Here is a 23,195-nt window from a genome sequence, read left to right as displayed (position 1 = left end):
CGTTGTGCGGCCCAAAGTGCTGCAGGATCGCCAATGCAAGACCCCCTTTTAAAACCTCCCCCTCCCCCAGCTCTGGAAAAAAAGGGGGAAGGGGATGGCGTCAGGGTGCGGAGGCTGCCCGTGCCCGGCCAGGCGTCGGTGGCGGCGTCAGCGCTGCTGCAGCGGCTGCTCCTCCTGCGAGCAGTGAGTGGAGCGCAGCCGCAGCGGCGGCGGGGGGCGCGCGCGCGCCAAGGCGCAAAGCTGGCGGTGGCGGCGGGGAGCCCGGCGGAGGAAGGAACTTGTCCCTTCCCTCTGGACTCGCGCCCCCCGCAGATGTTGCGCCCGGTGCGGCTGGCACCCCTGGCACCCCCCACGCTACGCCACTGTGCATTGTTTTTCTTAGCTACTTTCTTTGATTTTAATTCAAAGTAGCTTTCATTTAACACAGTGAGTTTTTTTAAAAAATCAAACATTTGTTTTATTGCTGTGGTAATTTATTTTGTAGCCGCAGGAACTCAAAACCAAGCAAAACAGTGCAAAACAAGCACCATTAAGGAAATCAAGGACACTGCATTAGTTGCTTCCAAAGGCCTTTCTGGAAAGGCCTTTCTAGCGTCTGAAGACCAAAACTGGTGAGATTTAGACAGCCTTCTTGGAGAGAGCATGTCATGATGCTGGTGCCTCAGATGAGAAGACTGTGCCAAACTTCAGATGAGCCTCAGGTATTGAGTGGAGCTCATGGGTAATTAAACAGCCATTTCGCAGGCTCATGATGGTTTAAAGAGCCTGGAAATGAATAGGCCACTAGTATATACAAGATCAGAGTCATATGAACCAATTAGCCAATTCTAGATGATACCCATGCCATACATCTGAAGCCCCATGATACTTCTTTAAACAGTCATGGTTCCCCCCAAAGAATTCTGGGAGCTGTAGTTCATTTAAGAGTGCTAAGAGGTGTTAGGAGACTCCCAGAGCTACCATTGCCAAAGTGGTTTAACAATCCATCTCTTTTCATGGGGAACTCTGAGAATTGTAGCAAAATGGACACCCTGTCCTCCTTCATACCTGAAGAGGACAAACAAGTGTTCCATATAACTCCCATTGCCCCACATACCTTGGCCTGGAATCTTGACCACCTGAGATATCTTACCTGGCAACTCCTGGGACTGAACCTGGAGTTTCCTGCAGGCAAAGCGCACACTTGACCACTGAGCTTACAGCCCTGCAGTGTGACTGTTACAGGGGATAGAGAGCGCAACCATAGCAGTTCTCTTGGAATCTCGTATTCTTCATCATCCCTCAGAAGAACCATCAGTTACTTACAATTGCCAAGTGGTCCAGGTTGGTTCTGAGTCACATGGAATTATATGAGTGGAAGAAAAACTCACCAGGACCCAGTAGAGTTCAGAAAGTGTTTTCCAAGCCCTGGAACATTGGGAGCTGCTTCTTTATTACCATTCCTAAAGCTTTGTTCTTGGAAAACCCACATCTTTCTTTCTGTGTGCCTTTTTTTGTACGGTGCTATACTGAAGAATACTATACATATTTGAAAAGCTAACTACTTTTTTTTTTGCAAAAAGGTTTTGTGTTTTTTTAATAGCAGTAACTCCCACTAACTGGTACAAAGCTTGGTACTGTGCAAGCAGTTTCTCACTCGAGAATGCTCTGACTGAAAAGCTGATATTGTGTTAAGCTCCATCGATCACTGCTGCTTTTCTATACCGTGAGCCACCATTGTTCTTGGTGCTGCATTGAGTCACATCTAGGGCAAAGAATGCACTTGCAGGAGGAGGGGATGGAGAGAAGAGAAATTGAGGGGAAATAACTTTCAAACTCAAGATAATTCTATTATTATTGTTGTTGTTGTTGTTAGTAGTAGTAGCAGCAGCAGTATACAGCCCTTCATCCATAGATCTCAGGGCAGTTCACAGCATACAATTACAATATTCAAAACACAAAATGCTTAATAAAAATAAGAACAAAATTAAACCAGAAATCCCACAACACATTTAAAAGGGCATCGGATGTCAATCAGCCAAAGGCCTGGTTGAAGACGAACCTTTTCGCCTGACACCTAAAGGTGTATAATGAAGGTGCCAAGCAAACCAACCCACAAGTAGAAAGCCACTGCAGAAAAGGCCCGTTCTTGTGTTACCACCCTCCAGACCTCTCATGGAAGTGGCACATGAAGAAGGGCCTCAGAGGATGATCTCAGGGTCCAGGTAGGTTCATACTCTCCAACGTTTCTCCGATGAAAATAGGCACGTCCCATTCCATAATGATAATTTTACTCTTTAAACCCCAAGCATATCACCGGGTTGCCCCAGCCACTCTGGGCAGCTTCCAACATATATAGAAACATAATAAAACATTAATCATTTTTTTAAAAAACCACTTCCCTATACAGGATTGCCTTCAGATGGCTCGGGGGTTGGATAACTCCATACCCTCCAATATTTCTCCAGTGAAAATAAGAACATCCTACGGAAAAGTGGGACATTCTGGGATCAAATCAGAAACTGGGACAGCTTCTCTAAATCAGGGACGTCCCTGGAAAATAGGGACACTTGAAGGGTCTGTAGGTTCATGTGGAGAGAGGTGGTCATTGAGGTGTTGCAGACCTGAGTCATTTAAGGCTTTATAGGCCAAAACCAGCCCTTTGAATTGGGCCTGGAAGCTAATTGGCAGCCAGTGCAGTTGGGCCAGGATCAGTGTAATATACTCAAATCACCCTGCTCTGGAGAGCAACCTGGCCACCAGATTCTGCACCAGCTGAAGTTTCCAAATTGTCTTCAGAAGCAGCCCTACATAAAGCAGTTGCAGTAGTCTAATCTAGAGGTTACCAGAGCATAGACAGCAGTAGTTAGGCTGTCCCTGTCCAGATATGGTTGCAGCTCGGCCACAAGCCAAAGCTGATGGAAGGCACTCTGCGCCACTGAAGCCACCTGAGCCTCAAGTGGCTGCAAAGGATTCAGGAGTACCCTCAAGATGCATATTGGAAAATCCTATACCAGCTAAGGAATATCTAGAGGTTCAACAAGCTTAAATTGTATTTATTGTTTCTAGAGAGAACATGAAAGACACTTTCTGATGGTGAAATCAATGTGAATTAAGTTGACCCAATTGAGTCTGACTCCAACCCACTGTGTTTGGAGCCTGGAGACCTAAGTTCACATTCCGGCTCAGTTGCTATGGTCCACAGTTGGTTCTGAACCTAGAACCATGGGGATGTCAAATTTGTAGCCTGGCCCTAAGCAATTGTCCATGAAGATAACTCTCAGAGGGAGCTTAGTGCTTATTATCAGATGCACAGAAAATACAAAGAGAGATTTTGCTTAACTGAGCTTCGATTCAGCAGATGAGATTAGGTTTTTGCAAAGCACATTCGCGGAGCAACAAAAAATGCTTTTGGACTTGGGGGAGTTAATCAGTACACAATATGAGCAAAATATAAGTCAAGTGGCAGTGTGGGTGAGCAAGGATCACTGTAGCTCTGTGACAGAGAACATACAGATTCAACCCCTGGCATTTCCAGTTAAGAAAGACCCCTGTCCCAAACCCGGGACAGCTATTGTCAGTCAGCGAGAAGACAATACTGAAAAAGATGTATCAGCCATTTGACTCTGTATCAGTTAACTTTCTATGTTCATTGGATCGGGTGCTCTGATGTTCAGAAAGGACATGGAAAAGAAACAACAGGTGGCTTAGGAAATGAATAGTCTTGGTCCTTACAACATCACAAGCAAAAGAAAGCAGAGAGGCCAATGACAGAAGTATTGGATGAGGGAGTGTTCCAGATGAACTAAGATCAGAAAAGGCCAAAGGGTGGTTTCTGTGAATGGAAGGAAAACTTGGAAAGGGAATGAGTAGAGAGGAAAGGCTCATGCAGCCATTAGCCATATAGATAATGGAAGCTGAAGATCACAATGCTTGACTGAAAGTTTAAACTGTGGGAAGGTTTACATTATCATCATTGGGACTATTGCATTTTCTAAATGGAGAGGACTGTCAGTAGTTTGATCCCTTTTTAAATGTTAACTTTTCTGGCAAAAGCAAACTGTGCCCCTCCTCCCCCTGCCTGTGTGGGCCTACTTGATTATGCAGTGTGCGAACAAAGGCATTTTGAAAAGCTCGCAGAAGCTCAGTGCAAATCTTCTTGCTCTTCCCCCTACACAATAGTCAATAGGACCCAGAAGGGACTATGCGCTCTGGTGCTGTGCTCCTCGCAGGCCTGCCTAAAGGGGTATTTGGGGACATGCTGGAGTGCATAAAAGGATCTCTGCAAGGGCTTTCCAGAGCAGATTTCATCCCAATCAGTTTGATCCTTAGCACAAACTAATTTTACTCAGTTAAGGAAATTTGCCATAATGCTGTAAGAAGCTTGCTGTTAGAAACAAAAAAAACAACAACAACTCTTTCTTCTGATGTGTCTTAACTCAGAAGACATATTTGCATGCCCTTGTTGAAGAGGAACATTTTCCTTTTAACTCTAGTTTTCTAAATTTCCCCACCACTATCAATCCTCCAGCTATAGATACTATTGGATGTGCTTTGGAGTAAGTGATGTGTTTGTGGGTTTGGCCCAACACGCTTGACCAGTTTCCCATATGAACTGAGCATGTGCCCAGAAATATACTCCAGAATCTTCTTTGTTTCATAGGGGTTCCATGGAAGATTTTCAGGGTGCATTAAGCAGCCAAGTGTTCCTTGAAAGCACAAAGTCTGAAAACCACTAATCTATAGAAACCACTGGCCATAAGAAACTCACCTCTCCTTCTACTCTAGTCATCACAATAATATAGAAAATGAGGTGAAATGTGTTTCTTCAGTGTTCATGTAAAAATGTAAAATGCCTTTAAAATGAAGTTTTACAAAACTGCATTTTGAATCATGGATGATCTATGATTGGTACATTTGATTATGTAATTTGGTTTCTAGCTTATCCTTTCCTAATAATTTGGGGCATATACAATAAGACTAGAAACATTCCACCTCTGTGAAATCCTGGTTGCATGACAGGCTGAATGTTTTTTTAATGCACACTTTTCCAGAAACTGTTCACTCTCAACGTTGATGAACGTCTGGGGAAAGAGTGTTCCACAGTTGTGGGCAATCACTAAAAAAGCCAGCCTCTCTCTGTTTTGCAGAGTTCCATAAATTATACATAATCTGCAAAAGTTCCCTTTTCCATATTTTTAGGGACCACAGAACTCAAAGCCATGGAAATTATTAACACTGTGTGGTTTACTGAATTGTGAGGTGTTTTGTTAAATGCTCCCCCATATTTAGCCTAATGGAGGCAGTCCCTCATTTGACTTTGCTGTTGCCAGTAGCTTTCATAAAAGGTATGGTCACACTCCACCCATTCTCTGAGCAGTGCGAGATTCTAGGAGTACCAGCATCTGTGTTTCTTTTTGGGCACAGTGGAGTCTGTGGTGTCTTTATGATATATAGTTTATCTTCACATATATGCAACCTGAACCTACGATGGAGGGGTTCACTGCATTACTCCCCAAGAGATTTCTGTTCCTTTCTGGACTACAGCCCTGCAGCCTAACAGCAAAAAGCCATTTCCCTCTGACCCGTAGCTTCCTCCTGTCAGCTTTCATCACATTGTTTCTCCCAAGTTTTCATGGACTCTGCTTTTTCTAACACCAGCCAAAGCCCCACTCCTTTGATGTGCTCATGGATCATTATCCCCAGGCCATTACATCAAAGGAAAACAGTCAGACTCCATTACTTTTTACACTTGTCTTATACTTGTTGATACCACAGGATTAGGGATGTGTGGCACACAGCTTAGCACACAGAGTCTGACTTAATGAGCCTTCTCACATGGTAATTTCAGAGAACTAACAGCCTCTAACACACATCTTAAGACAAATAGGTCTGACATCCCATTTTAACATACTAGTTCTAATTAAATCCCAACATATACCAAACACAGGCATTTAGCACCCTTTTAGAGTATTTTAAAGTGAATGGCTTTTAAACTTTTCATTTGTATTCCTTTAGAACCTATTTTCTGAAACACAGTGGCACAGTTCAGATGTCAAATTCTTGGGCTGATAAGTCATGGTTCATTGACCCACAGAAGAACCATGTTCCTGCATCTCTGCCTTCTCACTCAATTCTTTATCTTTCCCCTTAACACACTTCGATTCAGTGCTTCTGTAGGGATGCGGGTGGCACTATGATCTAAACCACTGAGCCTCTCGGGCTTGCCAATCAGAAGGTCGGCAGTTCAAATCCCCGCGACTGGGTGAACTTCCATTGCTCTGTTCCAGCTCCTGCCAACCTAGCAGTTTGAAAGCACATCAAAGTGCAAGTAGATAAATAGGTATCACTGCGGTGGGAAGGTAAACAGCGTTTCCGTGCACTCTGGTTTCCATCACAGTGTTCCATTTCTCCAGAAGCGGTTTAGTCATGCTGGCCACATGACCCGGAAAACTCTTTGGACAAACGCCGGCTCCCTTGGTCTGAAAGTGAGATGAGCGCCACAACCCCATAGTTGCCTTTGACTGGACTTAACTGTCCAGGGGTCCTTTACCTTTACTTTACCTTTTCAGTGCTTCTGTCCAGGATCAGATCCTGGTTTCATAACCTAATTTGCCTGCAGTAATTAAACTGCAGTTTTCTGGTCAGGATGTCATAGGAAACGATGATTTAATCTGCTGGGGCAGCAGTACCAAAGCTAGGCATATTTCCAAATCAGCCCCACTCTAAAATGTTGGATCTGTCAGTCTTTGCTCCTGCTATACTTCTGGATCAGAGGATAGTATCACTTGCTATTTCCTCACATATTTGAAGCATAGAAAGAGAGTGGGAAGAGGAACCTAACAATGTAATGGCCAAAACTTTAATGGCTGCTTTGATCTTGTTGGTAACAACTCTCAGAGTATGAAGACAAATGAATATACAGGTAAGGTTAAAAAAGAAAGAAATGTGTCACTTTTGATGACAGGAATGGATTTTCTACAGGGAAATGTTTTTACATTTCAAAATTAATTAACTGCACCAAACAACTCTCTTCTCCACAACGTTTTTTTGCACACAGTGGCTGTTTCAATCTAATATTGAAGAATTGGGGTTTCTTTTAGAGAGCAACAAAACACTTTGAAATAGAATGGAATCAAACAGCCCTTAATCTCGAAAACACCATTTCCATCACCGATATGATCATGACGGCGATTGTTATTACAATTTTGCCTTTTCTGGAAACCATTCAAAGACAATACTTTCGACAATATATAATTACGTTACCGTATAAAAAATGCTAAAGTTGCCACAATAAAACATGCTTGAAAGCTGCAGTCATAAAAAGTCCTAAGAACAGGAGGTAATTAAATGTTTCAAGATCCCAGCCGATCTACAGGGAGAAAGTACTTTTGGAGGCAGTGACAAAAAGTTCCTATCTCTTTTTTACTACAAATGCCTTGGTACTTGAATCAGAGAAAAGATGCGCGAAACAATGTGTTAGCCAGGAGTAAGTATGGACCAATGGTACCAAATAGTATGGGAAACAGCCCTACTAGAAAAATTAACCAACTGAAACTGACAGGGGGAGAAATAGAAGACGACACCTTCACCCCCGTATGGCTCCCCTTTATCACATACACAGCCCAACAAGACAATGACAAAAACCCACCAACAGCATACAAATCAATATGGCTAACCTGATCCAAAACACCCACCCACCCCACTCACACATGAAAACAAAGAGCACCACAGCCAACCACAAATGAACAACCACATCCTAGGCCAACCCCAACCTCTCTCATCACCAAAGGAACACAAGTGAACAGCAAAGAACCTGCACAAGCAATGCTGACACCAAACCCTACATATAGTAAGTAAAATAGAAACATCGCCACCCGACCCCACCCATCTTTCCCCCTTCTCCACCTCTTTCCCCCCTTTCTTCCTAATGTCTCAACAAATGAAACTGATTTATAAAAATGTTACATGGGGAAAAAATATACAAGAGAGAGAGACATTGCACACACTTTTGTAAATCAAGAAAATCTTTAATAAAAAACAATGTGTTAGCCACTCCAGAGCTATGGTTTTCACAGATAAAAAACATAAAACCCATCAAATAAAGCGAATAAAGGTTTGTTTGTTTACTTAAGTCTAAATAATTTATTTAGGTTAGGTATCAACAACTGATCTATTGAATCACAGCTGGAATGTGCCGTCAGTAGTAAAACAGCACAGATGCTCTTGCCTATGTTGGGCAAGGTGCTCAGTATTTGAATTGGTGGTGGCCAAACAAGAGAAAATAAAAGAAGTAAATCCATTGCTGGCTTCACATGTCCTCCTATAGACCAGAAATGGGGAACTTGTGGCCCACCAGATGTTTTTGGACTACAACTCCCGTCATCCCTGATCATTGGTCAGGCTGGCTGGAAGTGATGAGAGATACATATGGGAGAACAGCATACGAAAAAATAAAGGTTAGGCCACTTTGAGCCCTGGAAGCCATGATCCTCACTTGAGATCAGCAAATGAGAAATTATTATTATTATTATTATTATTATTATTATTATTATTATTATTCCCATCTGACTGGGTTGCCCAAACCACGCTGGGTAGCTCCCAAGAAAATATTAAAAACACAATATAACATCAATCATTAAAAACTTCCATGAACATGTCTTCTAAAAGTCAAATAGACTTGCCACTTGCCCTCACTTCAATTAGCACTGAAAATAGCATGATATTTGAGATCTGTTGCTAAGATTAAGTGTTTCTTTTCTTTTCTTCTTTTCTTTAAGCTTATTACAGGGAAATAGCATGCCCACTTCATATCTCCAGCACATAATTTCTCTATAAACTTGCATAAAGCATAAGCAGTGAGTTCATTATTATACTGTGGACATCCATCTTAAAGAGGTTGATTTCCTCTCTGCAAGCCACTTTTGTTCCACATAAGGCTGCCAACCCAAAGTTATCATAGGTGTTCATTAATAGATTTATGACATGGAAGACAGCTAAGCATTCCTTTCCTGAAGCAACTCTTAACAGTCTGTAGAATGAATGCTTATATATCTTCATTTGAACAATTCACTTTCTGTAAAATAGGAGGCAAACTTTCACAGGAAAAAAAAGGGGGGAGGGGGAATATTACATTTTCATCATGCCACATTTTGTACTCTCTGTTGTGTGAGATGCTTATAGCTAAACAAAAACTATGTTCTAAACACACAAAGGATGGTTTCTGCTTGAAACGTGTGGGTGCCTTGACAGAATTTATTTGTTGAGAAAGCTTTGGGGTTTTATTTTATTTCTTGGGTCTCTGCGGGGTTGTCTGGATGTATGCCACATGCTTTTCATAGATTCCAAATTTCTGCCATAGCAAATCCCACTGGCTGCAACCACAGGCTTTTGTTTCCTGCTCCTTCTCCCCCATGACCCTCAGTAATCTGAATCTATGCCAGACGTACTTAGAAAACAAGGAGGATGTGCTGCAAACTAGGCCCACACTACCAAATTCCACTTGAGAGCCATTGTTCTACTTCATCTTGACAAATCAGCTTGTGCCCCAGTGTGTGAAAATACATTACAGTCTGAAAGTTACTTCAATTTTTATTATCAACTAATTTTTTTAAAAAAGGGACGCGGGTGGCACTGTGGGTAAAAGCCTCAGTGCCTAGGGCTTGCCGATCGAAAGGTTGGTGGTTCAAATTCCCGCAGCGGGGTGCGCTCCCATTGCTCGGTCCCAGCGCCTGCCAACCTAGCAGTTCGAAAGCACCCCCGGGTGCAAGTAGATAAATAGGGACCACTTACTGGCGGGAAGGTAAACGGCGTTTCCGTGTGCTGCACTGGCTCGCCAGATGCAGCTTTGTCACACTGGCCACGTGACCCGGAAGTGTCTCTGGACAGCGCTGGCCCCCGGCCTCTTAAGTGAGATGGGCGCACAACCCTAGAGTCTGTCAAGACTGGCCCGTACGGGCAGGGGTACCTTTACCTTTACCTAATTAAAAAATATATATTTTGAATGTAAAATAAACAGGTGTTAAGTTCACAGACTACATTCCAGAAAAAGTGTGTATCATTTAATTACATTTTTATGTTTCTTTGGTAAAGATGCTTATGTATTCAAGGAAGTCACAAAGCATGTCAAAACTTGCTTTTGTTGTATCAACATGAAGGTGATTTTATTTATTTTATTTTTCAGTTTATAGCCCACCCTTCCTCACAAAGAAGCCCAGGGTGGCAAATCTGGACTCTCATTTTTCCAAACTAGTGATGGAGCAAATTCCTTCATTTGGGTTCCAACTTTGGAAAATCAGTTGGTTTACCAAGCACAATTCCATTTCAAGCCACATCTGACGCTACCTCATCTCCATCTACGAGACCTCATCTTTCCCCCAGAACTTTCCCCCATGAGCCTATAAATCCTCTCTCAACCAACTACTACCTGCCTCCCTCCAGACCCCTTCCTCACCACTCATCCACTTACCTGCTCTATGTGGGATGGGGAAAGGAGGTGGGGGTTCTCTCTGGCCTGCCCCTTCCTGGGGCCAGGCACAGAAGCTCTGGTAAATAGAAGCTTCCGAGTGCTCCTGGAATCTAGCTTTAGCCATAGCAGCATGCCATGAGTCAGAGGAAAAGTGGGACCATTCTCTATCCCACTGCCGGAGAACCAGGAAAGGCAATTAAGTGTGGGGGGGTGGGCGTTTGGAAGCTGGTTGGGTGAAAAGTAGGGAGTGACTGACTTCTCCATCTCAGATTAAAAATTGAGATTGAGGAAATTGGAGGTAGTGTTTGAGGTAAGGTTCATGAGCCACCAATTCCTGAGCTAAGAGTTTTGGCAACTTCATCAATATTGTGCTCCGTATAGCTAATGCAAACAGACACCGACCACTTACTTCACAACTGTACAAAGGTTGGGTACAGATTCAACCTTGCATTTGTCCATCTACTGCATCTTTAACCTGTCTTCATGTGAATTTTCAGGTTTTATTGTCATGGACAGCAGCTCCTACAAGACATTTTTTTCCACTTCGGTAATTGGCAAGGCTTTGGGGTCAATTCTGGGGTCAATCTGCACCATTTGGTTCTACGTGACTTTTAGAACACTCTGGCAAGAGACACTTCACAGGATATTTCAGCACATCTTCAGGTTTCATGAAGTAAAAATTTGTTCTGCATAACCAAAGATACTTTACATTGTACATAGAAGCCCCTGAAATTCTATGACATTCCACAAGTATTCTCAATGACTTTGAAGTGTTTTGTTTTTTTGGCTTTTAGTACCCGTTTAATAGAATCCTACTTCATCTTTGAGTCATAGAGAACAAAGTGTACTGATCTAAAATTCCAACACTGCAAAACCCACAGGTTTCACAGATAAAATTGCATTAACCATTTCTTCAGAGGAATTCATTCAAAGCATGATAAAATTATGTTGAACTTTTGCACTGAAGTGTATTTAACTCAGGAGATTGGAAGAGCCTTAATGACAAAAGGAAAGTAAGAGATAACAGTTAAGAGCAGGTACTCACGGTGTCCCTACGAATCAAACTGTGTGTAATTAACTTGAACAGGGTATATGAACGGAATGGTTTTCTTATTCTGAAATAATGAGTCAGACAAAGCTCACTCAGATGCAGTGATCAGGACTACTTCAAAGACCAAGAATTGGAGACAAAAGCAGTGGCTCATTACATTTTAATATCTGACAATTTTAATACATATGGTTTCAGTTCTGAAATTATTCTAGCAGTGTTGGATTGAACAGAAAAAAAACTTAAACTACATTTAGAAAATGGTGCATCAATCGTATTTATGAGGGTTTTTTAAATTATCAAGCATGGCATTAGGATGTCCCAAAATTATGCCTCATGCCTCTTCCAACAGAAGAATAGGCACATTAATAAATTTATGGTATATAATGTATGGATAAAGAGCAGAAATTACTCATATATATTTGCATGGGTTAGTACACACACACACACACACACACACACACAACCTTACCCAGTCATATAGCCAGGAATAATTATCAAATAATTCTAGTATTCTGCATACCAGCAACCTATGGCCTAAACAGAAGCTGTGTATAGGGACTGCACTTTTATTAAGACATTTGCTTTTAAACATGATGCTGACATAGTAAATGTTTTTGGGGTGCCCAGAATCTTACCTAGACTGGAACCACGTTTGTCCCCATGCTACTACGTTATTGTGGTGGCCGTTGAGTGGGAAAGTATTGGCAGGCCTGAGGCCTTGTGTTGCCAACCTCCCATCAATCAGGCTGGTCAAAATCTATTCCTTTTTAGTTTATCATTTTATCTCTGCTACTCTGCAAGTGCAGGTAAGTACACCTATGGTTGTGCTGTACCTTTTAAAACGGTGACACTCCACTATAGGGAGCAGGAGAATAAAAGCTCTCCATACATATTTTCCTTACTAAAGGAAGGCATAAGATGTTCTATCTAGTATTGGGAGAAGCTCCTTTTGTGGCACAAATGCTTTCCTTTGTTAGCCAGAAATAAATGCATTCACTGACACAAAGCACAACTGTTGTAAAAATATTAGCATGCAGATGCTCTGGTGTTTTGTTAATGCATTTAATTAAAAACAATAGCTTCATTGTTCTGTCCGTTCCCCCCACCACCCTGGAATGAATGTGTATTATGGCATAGAATCTTGCCAGTGTTGATGAATAAAATTCCTTATATTGTGTTGGTTGCTCACAGGGTCTTTATGCAGGAATTAATATCTGATTTAATTCCAATCTCAAAAAGTCTTGGGGCAGCAACATTTTCACAGAATGGCAAGGGATCGACCTCTTTACATCTCCACAGTCAGCGACAAAGTTGCTAAAGTCCAGACAAGCAACAGAAATGTTGCTACTAAACACAGCCCTTTTCCGTTTTTAATTACATTCATGGGTTTCTTTGGAAACTGTTATCCCTGTCACTGAGGCAAAGCAGGTATGACTGAGCTCAGACCCTGCAGACAGTCCAAGCAAGCGGGGGGGGGGGCATGCATTCAAATGCAAAAGTACTCAAATTCCCCCCTCCCTTAAAGAAAAGAAAAACTTGGTTGCAAATTTTTAAAAAGCTGCAGTTTCAGGAAAAGGAATAGTGCGTGCATATGTGTCAATGGCAACAAAATATGAACACAAGGGTTGCGACAGGGATTACCAGAAGTGATGAGATGCTGTTGGAATCTCTGGCAGTCTGCTAGCAGCAAGGCATAATCCCCAACAGAAAACGTGACAGAGAGATCAGAAAGCTGTTCTGTTTGCTTCATCCAGCGCAGCTTTCCTCTCAGTTCCTCCACCTTCTGCCTGTTCCTTCTGCATCAGTTTTAAAACACTGTCTGCCACCGTGGCTCTCTATCTCTGCTCTAGTTCCGCCAGAGCACATGTCCCGGCCTTGGAACATTCTTCCTGGCACGGAGCACCTGTCACCAACAGTAGCAATATTCTGAGACTGGCAGAGGACCTTGAAATTCTCTATACTTTGGGCTCATAAGAAGAACCTGGCTGGATCCAGACAAAGGCCTGTCCAGTGCAGCATTCAACCAGATGCCATGGCGAAGCTTTCAAGCAAGACATGAGTGCAACGGCCCTCTCCCACTGCTGTCCTCTGATCCTGGATCCTCTGGTTGAAGTAGGGATCGATGGGTTTATTGAATCCCCTTTCAAAATGGTCCAAGTTGGTGGCCATCTCTGCATCTTAGGGGAGCATAAATCATGCATGACGGGAAGGAGTGTACCATTTGTCATGAATCACCCACCATTCATTTTCATTGGATGACCCTGGGTTCTAGTATTGTGGAATTCCCCTTTTTTTCCCTAAACAAAAAGCCCCAAACTTTTTAAGTTGCTCCAACTTCCTCATTGTTACGCTTGCTCTTTTCTGCACCAGTGGTGATGTGATTGCTTGTGCAAAACACGTGTCAATTCCAGACAGGTCATATGAGGACCGAGTACCACTTTTTTGTACATGTGTGAACAGTCGTCGTCCCGTCCCCCCCCCCCCCGCAAAAGGTGGTGAATCTCTTTTTCCTCTAGTTATGCCTATAGTAAACAGTTATGCCAGAGTAGATTTGCTAATAAGACTCCCCCTCAAATGAAATCTGTCCATGTAATTATTTCTCATCATTGCAAGTTAGGCTGGATAGTGAAGATGCATATTTGCTTATTTAAAATGTTACTTAATGTCTATCATCAGAAGACTCTAGGGTCTGTACAAATGTTTGAATAACCAGATATAAATACAATTTTAAAGCAACAGGTAAGTATAATATATGACAAAAAGCAAAACTAAAAATAGAAATCACCTCACCTGGAAAAAAACCCTGCAACCTAAAATGCCAGGGCAAATAGCAAGCTTGCAGTGTCAGTACCAGTGAGGGTATTCCAAAGTCAGGGTGCTGCCACAAAAAAGGCCCTGTGTGAACACTTAGTATATCTCTACTAAAGAGGGTGTTTGAAGCAGGATCTCTCCAGAGGATCTTAATACCTGGGCAGCCTGGTATGCAAAGAGGGGGTCCTTCAGGTATTTGGGTCCTAAGCCATTTGGGACTTTAAAGCACCAGCGCCATAAATAGGACCCAGAAATGACTAGTCAGCCAGTGTAGATTTTCCCAGATAGTTTTGCAGGATTATCATGGTCCAGAACCTAACATAGCTGTTTAGAGGATACATTTACACTTACGCTTGTGTAGCCTAAACGTTAGGTTATCAGTCATTACAAATTTGTTCTGATACTCTCCTGCAAAAACAGGCAAAGCAAAAGGGTGCCCTATCTTGTTAACAACTAAAGACCTTTGCCTTTCTTCCAAATACAGGTTTCAGTAAATAAAATAGGCATGCACCAGCCTGACAACTCTTCTTCCCTGCTATATTCTGATAAAAATTAATATATCTGTACTGGAGCTGGTAGAAGGCAGTTCTGTTGCAACTGCACATAATCTATGGACTTTGTGTGAAGCAGCAAACCCAAGGCAAGGGGAAGAAAGCTGCATTGTTCCAGCTCTCTGTTTTTCAGAGGCCTGCATTCATATCTCATCCTTGTTGTTTGCAGGAGAGGCAGATGTGAACCAGAACAATGGGACCTCCTCTAAGAGCACAGCGGTGACAGACTCCAAGGGCGCAGCAGACCCAAAGAATGCCTGGAAGGAGGCCAACCCAGCTGACACGACTGGTCGTCCCCATTTGGTCCGCCTCTTTTCCCGAGATGCCCCAGGGAGAGAAGACAACACCTTCAAAGACCGGCCCTCTGAATCAGATGAGCTACAGACCATTCAGGAAGACAGTGCAGCAGCTTCTGAGAACTCGGATTTGATGGCTTCACAGAAACGCTCCTCTTTCCGGCATGGATCCAAACTTGCAACTGCAAGTACAATAGACCATGCTAGACATGGATCCCCCAGAAGATACAGGGAACCGGGTCTACTTGACTCACTGGGCAGATTCTTTGGAGGTGACAAACATTATCCCCGGAGGGGCAAGGTGAGCTCAGAGGAAAGGAGAACAGAATAGCTGCAATGAAGTCAAGAATTGTAAAAGGATGGGTGGGAGGAAACTCAAGAGAACGCAATAACCTCCGTAGAGCAACAGTTGACTTAGCCTTCAGAATTGTGTTTATCCATTTCTAATGTGATAATTGGCTGTTATGACAATTTTAGAAATAATGCATTAGAGAATGTTACTACAGACAGTCCCCTTTTAAATTGACCTGAACTTCTAATTACCCCTAATCCTCTTCTAACTTAATGCTGAGATTATTTTTACATCAGGATGTGATGCTCTGAGGCTCCCTTGGGGAGATTTGTTGTTAACTGGTTGTAAGTAGTACCTATGGTGGGAAAAGGCTTGGTGTTCTTTTGAATTTTTTCCTCCCCATCAGTGATATTTTCCTTGCAATGTTTCTCAAAATCTGACTGGAAAGGAGTCACAGAAAGACAATTGTTTACAGCAGCTCTGTGATAGCTTTATAGACACTGACTTTAGTTTAACGTCTGTTGGCTTCATGTCTGTTTATGACTCTTGATGGCATTTGTAACCCCAGGCTGTGTCGTGAGACTAACACGAAGCTTTGTGAAACCAGGGGACAGCTCACCAACCCTAATGCCTTTTGTTTCTTTTCTGATGAGAGAAACAAAACAGAACGCAGGAATTGTGACAAGATCGGACCACATCTGTATTAACTTGTGCTTTTTCATGGATGAATGTTTGAAGGTTCGCAGTGCAAATCTGTGCATGTCTAGGCAAATGTGTATAGAAGTGCTGCCTTAATAGAGGAAAATACTTTTCAGCTAGTTTGGGGGATGTCAGTAGCAAAAGCACTGCCAATGCACACATATAATTGTGTACTGTTCGAAAGATAAGAAGTGGAATGAAGCAGGAGAATGGTACACACATTTGAAGAAGGGAAACCAGTTCCTTCACTGCTGTTAATGTATCATTGCAGTGTTTGCTAAACTATTTGGCTACTGGCTGTTATATTTTGTATTTTTATAACTAACATTTTTGATCTGGCAAATAATTTTGAAGAGTTAAAAACTTCTCTGGGTGTAAGGGACAGAGGGTCAGTGGTAGAGCATGGCATTTAGAAGATCTCTGGTTCAATCCTCAGCATCTTCAAGGTATGGCTAGGAAAGACCTCTGCAGAGCAACTACCTTATGTAGACATTATTGAGCCAGAGAGACCATTGACCTGACTGGGTATAAGGTAGCTTCAGCTGCTGCTGCAAGAGAAGTCGTTGTTATTAAGTGCTGATGCGCTTTCTCTCTTCCATCCACCCTGAGGCAAAGTTCACACTTGATTTTGCTCTGCCTATAAAGAAAGGTGTCTTTTTTACATTCTCAAGCACTTGCCCCTTGACTCTAGTTTTTTTTTCCCCTTTTGTTTCAGAATATTTTAATAAAACTTTTTTTAAAAAACCCATTGCAGTGCACCTAGTTCTTAAATGCTTTAGCATTGATCAGAGACCATGAGGCAGATCAAAAAAGTCATGAGCTTCTTGGTTGGTAGTAGTCACTGATACTGGTACTTGGGCTAGTAGTTGGTCCAAAAGGTGAGACATTCCATACTCTCTTTTTAAATTAAAGTATTGATTTGCTTCACTCTCCAGTCCTGGAAAAGTCACTTAACAGAAAGTTGGCAGCAATTGTAAAAAAATAGCCAAGCAAGTATAGTTGGCTTTAGTTCAGTTTAGCTCAATTTCTAAGGGAGTTTGCATCATGATAGTATTGCCCTTGATGGCCAACTAGCTCAAATCTGGCTCAAACTGAAATTGAAATGTTGTGATGTCACAAAACTGACAGGTATAGCACGAAGACACTATTTCCCATAGATTAGGAGATCACTAAGGGATGAACCCGCACCTACAATAAGCAGTCACTACATGTTCTGAAATGTAAGTGATTCAAAAGTATTCATTTCAAGCATTTGGTGATAAGTGATTTACATCTGGTTCAGACTGTGGATATTTCTGTATTTAGCTATAATTGTGAAATCTATTTGTCTGTTAGGAGTGGAGTTGCATATAGATAGACACTCTCATGTGAAAAATCATCTTTTGTATTGTTGATCCTAGCACACTGCTGTAGATTTTCACTGCCACAACTGGTACATTTAAATCTGCATAACTCATAGTCCAGTGCCTACGGAACAAAAATAAAAGGTTATGAATTATTCCAAATACTATTTAACTGCAACAGAACAACTGATTTTTAAATGTTGACTTGCATATATCTTGGTCAGTCAGTGAAGAACTGGCTGTGCCATTGTGTGACAACATTGTGCTCTCAGAAATAATAATGCTGGTAATGAACAATATCTCCTGGGAATTCATTCCAGGAGACTTTCAATGCTGGAAGTTAACTCAGCAAGTGCCACAAATATTTGTTAATACTAGCCGTGCATGTGTGTTTTTAAGGAAAGCATAAAGTTATTAGTGTCATTCAATCGTCTTGAATAGTATGGGTTTCAGATAAGAATTGTTACTTCATTATTATGTCAAAGTTGCTGGAAATGTAGGTATATGTTTTTCCTCCCTGTATTTAAAAACATAATGATTGCTAATTATTGTGTGTAATAGTAAAACAAACACTGATGCACTTTGAAAGTGTCTAGAAAAAGGTTTTTTAAAAATAAAAATTAAAAAAAAGCTGAGGCAGACACAGAAACTAAACCCTGCAAATATACTTCATCACACACTCAAAGAGTATCTTTGCCAGAGACAGGAATTATCACCAACTGAATGTAGCTGCTGATAACCCTGCCTTTGAGTGTGCACCAAGCCAACATGGTAAACATGCGACAATGTAGAACTTAGGTACATGGAAAGGAATATAAAGATGCAGGGTAAGGAGATAATGGAAGAGGTCTTTTCCCAGACTTAGAGGATATGCTCCCTAGGGTCCATTGGTACGGATTCCCAAAGCTCCAACTAATTATGTAACAGGAGCTGGGGTAATGGTCAGGGCGTTGTTCCAGCCTCCTTTCCCCGTCCTGCGGAGCTGGTTCGTATATCTGATCTGCCCACACTCGTGTCGGAATGCAGCAAACACAAACATCTTTTTGTCCAGAAAAAGCACTGACATTCAGGCAGAGAGCATGGTGAATTCCTTGTGGAGGCATATTCTTTTCTTATTAACATCCATGGGTGAAGAATACATGCGTGAATAACGCTCCCCTTTGTTTAAAGAGAGGAGGAGGAAGGGGAAAATAGAAGAATGCCGGTCTTGTTTTCGCCTCCCCTGCCTACCCTCTCAAAAGACAGGTTCTCCATTGCTCTGGTATTTGTGATACATCAGGAAAGGGTGGGAGAAAAATAAAATGTACCAATATGAATGTATGGCTATATTGTCTCTCCTTTGTGGCAGAAAACATGTCACCTGTGTTCCCATGGTTAGTACCCATGCACCATCTATCTATCTGTATGTGCAAGTTGGTGGATTCATGTGCAATGCACACATACGTATACAGAAATGAATTGTGAACAGATCTTGATTAAATTATTCTCATTTAAAATTAGGCAAAACTTGACACTTGACTTAACTTCAAGTGAGTCTCTCTGGTGGTACTTCTCTTGGTACAAGACAAGTAGTTGCAGCATTAAAAACAAACTTGCAGTCACAGCCCTGTTGTATAATCCAATTAGTCCAGCCTTTGTTGAGGTAGCAAATAACTACTAGACAAATTGTGGACTTTTAAAGGGATGTTTTCCAGCACTGTTATATGTAAGCTAATTAAAAGCCTGTCTGTTTTCAAACATAACAATCTGTACTCTGAAATATTACAGTTTTCAGAATTGCAAAACCCAATATATATTAGGGAAAATCCATTAGATCTAGTGCCAAAGTAAATTTATCAGCCACTTAAGTATTTTCCAGGTTTAGGGTCACAATTAGTACACATTGTGGTAGAACATGCTTAAATACGTACTCAACAGATGCATTAGGCAGTTATGCCTAAATTGTATCTAGTTTGTTCCAATTCCCTCATCAGACTGAGAATGTTTTTTAATTTGTAATTACATCTTCAAGCTATTGCATATTATTTCCAGCTATAGCACCTGTTCTTCCCTTCACGGTTCCTACTTTCTGATGTTTCCTTACCAAGTACTAACTAGCCATAAATAATTCTTCGATCAGTTTTAACCCTTGATCTAACACAGGGGATGGTCCTAAACATTTCCACTGGTCTAGCCGAGGTAGAGATTGCCAGTGTGATGCTTCTGCAACACTGAATCCAGGGAGCCTGATTTGGGGTTGTTGCATTGGCGCAGCTGTCAATCTGGCTGTCAATACAGCCTTCTGAAGGGCATATTATAAGATACTGCATAAAACCTTGCAATCAAGCTGTAGATAACATTCACCACACTATAAAGCAATGACTTGAGCATACACTTCCTTGGAATGAATCTCCACTGAAGTTTAAGGCAACCCCCAATGATGGAGAGAGATAAGGCATCAGACACAAGAAAAATGGGGCAATAATAAGGTTTACAGAACTGGGAGTGATTCGATTAAAAAACCACAACAAACCACAACACAAGCACTGGTCTGGAGAAACCCTGCTGAAGATGCAGATTCATTTGTATTTATTTTGCATCAATTTTCTGAAAGGAGTACCTTCAGCACCTTCTATGAACATAGCACCATCTAGGTCAGGATTTTTTTAACCCAGGAAGGACTTTTTGTTCGTTTTGCTTTGCTTTGCTTCTAATGCTGCATCCCAGCATATAAAACCAAGAGATGGGTCTGGAGCTTCTGAGACCAGTTGAAATAGTTGATCATTAAAGAAAATGGTGAAATAGTGTCTGCTTGGTATAAAATTGAGCAGGAATCGAAACAGCAAAAAAGTATGTTTATTTAAAGAATCATAAGTTTCTCCTAATTTGAATGAAAACATGTCTGAATGTTACAGGCATTAATCAATTTCATCTTTCTAAGCTGAAATATGCAGGTGCCTTATGTTCAAGAACAGGACCCCACTATAGCAAGCCACTATTAAACTAGGAAGTCTCTAATAAATAATAGTTCACCATTTCATCAGAACTGGAAAACTATGGTTACCAATTTTGGAACAATCTAAAATCTTAAATCATGGCTTAATTAAGAGATTTCCTGGCTTTATCATGACTTTGCATGGGGTTGCAAAGGGGTTCTGTGTGAGAGTAAAAGGCTCAAGTTCATGCATATCTCAACTTGATAAACTGAGATGTGATGGTCAGAACCAGACCATGCTCTTAATATGTATGAAATGTTTTGCATATGAAACCTATAGGGAAAATTAGCCACACCAATAATAACTTGTATTTTTCACACTTAATTAAGAGTATTTCAATGCGTCTATCTAGTAGTCTGAAGGAAATTATGTATTGTGATTTTTTTTTCCTTTTTACAAGTCTTTGTTGTGTCTAGGGAAATCATGTCATACCTACTGTTTTGTACAACTGTTGTATAAATTGTAGCATTGTAAAATATATAATTGATGGTACTAGCTTCCTAGAGTCTGTAACACGACATGATTTTGTTTCAATATTTGACCTTTGTCTACTCTTGAACATTGGTAATGCATTTATTAAATAGCTTTCACACTGTTAAGTGGTGCACTAATTATTTAAACTTAAACATTAACATCTGAACCTAACCATCTTTATATACTGTATTGTGACTTGAATTGTTTATCAAAGTGCTTGAAGGATACAGGGATTTAAAGCTGGAGTGAATAAAATATGGGGGGCAGGTAAGCACATGCACACCATTTGAATGGCAATGCCTATCAACTTGCAGGGGGGCTCAAATATTTTATTGGGAAGGCCAAAGGGACCTCAGCCACTGGGAGTTGGCTCCTACACTCTCTAGCAAGAATAATCAGCCCATCCCTTGGAAGAGGTAGAAAGCAAGAAAGGATATCAGAAGGAGAGAGAGAGAAGGAGAAAAGGGGGAGACAGAAAAGAGAGTAAAGGAGAGGTCCCACTCACTTTTGTCTCTGGTCTTGCTCACTGCTAGCTTATACCCAGCACATATCCAGGGGAATGCCCTTGATGGAAAAAATGTACACCCCTGCTCTATGCTAAAGTGAACTCTAACCAGATTTTATCGCCTTTAATTTCATTGGGAGAGTTAAGGATGCATGCAGTTTTCCCACTGAGTGGACCATGGATCAGCACATAAGAAGCGTAGGCAAGAGGATTAACTCGTTAGTCTGCAGGTGCCAAAATGTTCTCTGGGAAGCTTTTCTTTGTCTTTACGCAAGAGAAATAATAAGCTCCCAATAAGCAAGGAGTATTTTTTCACAAAGATTCCCTTTTTGAATTGCCATTTGGGCATTCACATATTAAATAGCATTCAAATTGATGAAGGAAGAAAATGTAGAACTCACCCCAGGGAAATATTAAGCATATGCGCCAAATGGACAGACTAGGCAGAGCAGGGGTTTTTTACCGCTAGATGATACAATTCTGCTTACTCTCTAATAAGGAAAGTAGTTGCTCTGTTGGTAAAAAAAGGAAGAAGACAAAGATTCATAAGGTCATGTTTTCATTAAGCCATGCTGTTAATTAAGCTATGATGTAAATCAGGCTTCGCTTTGTTGTATGCAAACACATTTTCAATCAGTTCTCTCTGTTTCTTTGATTTTTATATACCTATAAACAACCACTGCAACATGCTAAATAAGCGACTAATCGATGTACAATACTGCAGACATTTCTCCAGCCCAAAGTGGGATGAAGAAAAACACTGAAAGAAATGTTTTTACTTCCACATTTGGATCACAGTAACAGAGGCTGTGTCAATATATCTGCTAGTTAAAGGTAACATTTGGCTTAGAATGTAGCACTAATGGTATGGCTGCTGTTAATTATTAAACTCTATGATGGCGTGATTTTTTTCTGCTCTGCCCTGAATGCTAATTCCCAATACCTAAGCTGAAGCTGTGTTTTAAAAGATTCTAAGGTCAACATCTGAGTAAATTTACTTGGAAGATGGTCAGAATTAAGCTTGGCTGTCTAAAACACAGGTTGCTTTTTCAGGTGAATAGGACCTTGTTCCATCAATGCATATAATATTGTTTGTGCAAACAAAGCCGCTTAGAAGGATATATTATAAAACTGAGTTTGGGTCTGCACTGACAGCTCATAAGCAAATGAGCTGGAAAGCAAGCCTTCTTTTTAACCACACCTTTTAGACAGAACTTGAAAATAAGTAGAAACCATCAATGCATGTTTTTAAATGTTTTCTGTTGCTGCAAGAGGCGGCAACAGTCAATGACCTGCCGTACCTGTGACTTGGCTCCATGCCACACTAGGTAACATTTAGATAAAACATTGATATGGGAAGGACATATTATGTGGCTTCCAAATCCTGCTTGGCTGACCACTCAAAAGCCCTGTAAATTGGTCCATGGGGAGTTGTGTTACTAATGTAGCTGTTTCCCACGTTGTGAACCCATTCCACATGCATGGCATCATGGCTAGAGTGTTGGACTAGGGACCTAGGAGAGCAGGGTTCAAATCCCCACTCAGCCATGAAGCTCATTGGGTGACCTTGGGCCAGTCACCATCTCTTAGCCTAAGCTGCCTCACGAGTAGCTGTGATAATGACATAGGGGAGCTGAGAACCATGGACACCATCTTGAGATCCTTGGAAGATAAAGGTGGTATATTAATTTAATAAATAAATAAAATTCCTTACTGAACTGGACTCATAAAAAACTTAGCATGATAGGTTG

The 23,195-nt window shown here is 41.3% G+C and overlaps 1 protein-coding gene across 5 annotated transcripts in view; it reads left to right on the top strand.

Moving 5' to 3' along the window:
* The window catches only part of MBP (myelin basic protein), a 344,303-nt gene that overhangs the window by 302,474 nt on the left and 18,634 nt on the right, over positions 1-23,195 (top strand). For all 5 annotated transcript variants that reach the window (XM_083518797.1, XM_083518796.1, XM_083518795.1 and 2 more), the window contains one exon: positions 15,030-15,457. In XM_083518797.1, the coding sequence (XP_083374923.1) occupies positions 15,030-15,457 (428 nt within the window). The remainder of the gene's footprint in view (positions 1-15,029; positions 15,458-23,195) is intronic.

Source organism: Podarcis liolepis, assembly GCF_965112155.1.
Source record: "Podarcis liolepis genome assembly, chromosome: 8".
Taxonomy (NCBI): domain Eukaryota; kingdom Metazoa; phylum Chordata; class Lepidosauria; order Squamata; family Lacertidae; genus Podarcis; species Podarcis liolepis.
The sequence above is the reverse complement of the archived record's forward strand: the minus strand, read 5'-3'. Positions and strand labels throughout refer to the sequence as shown.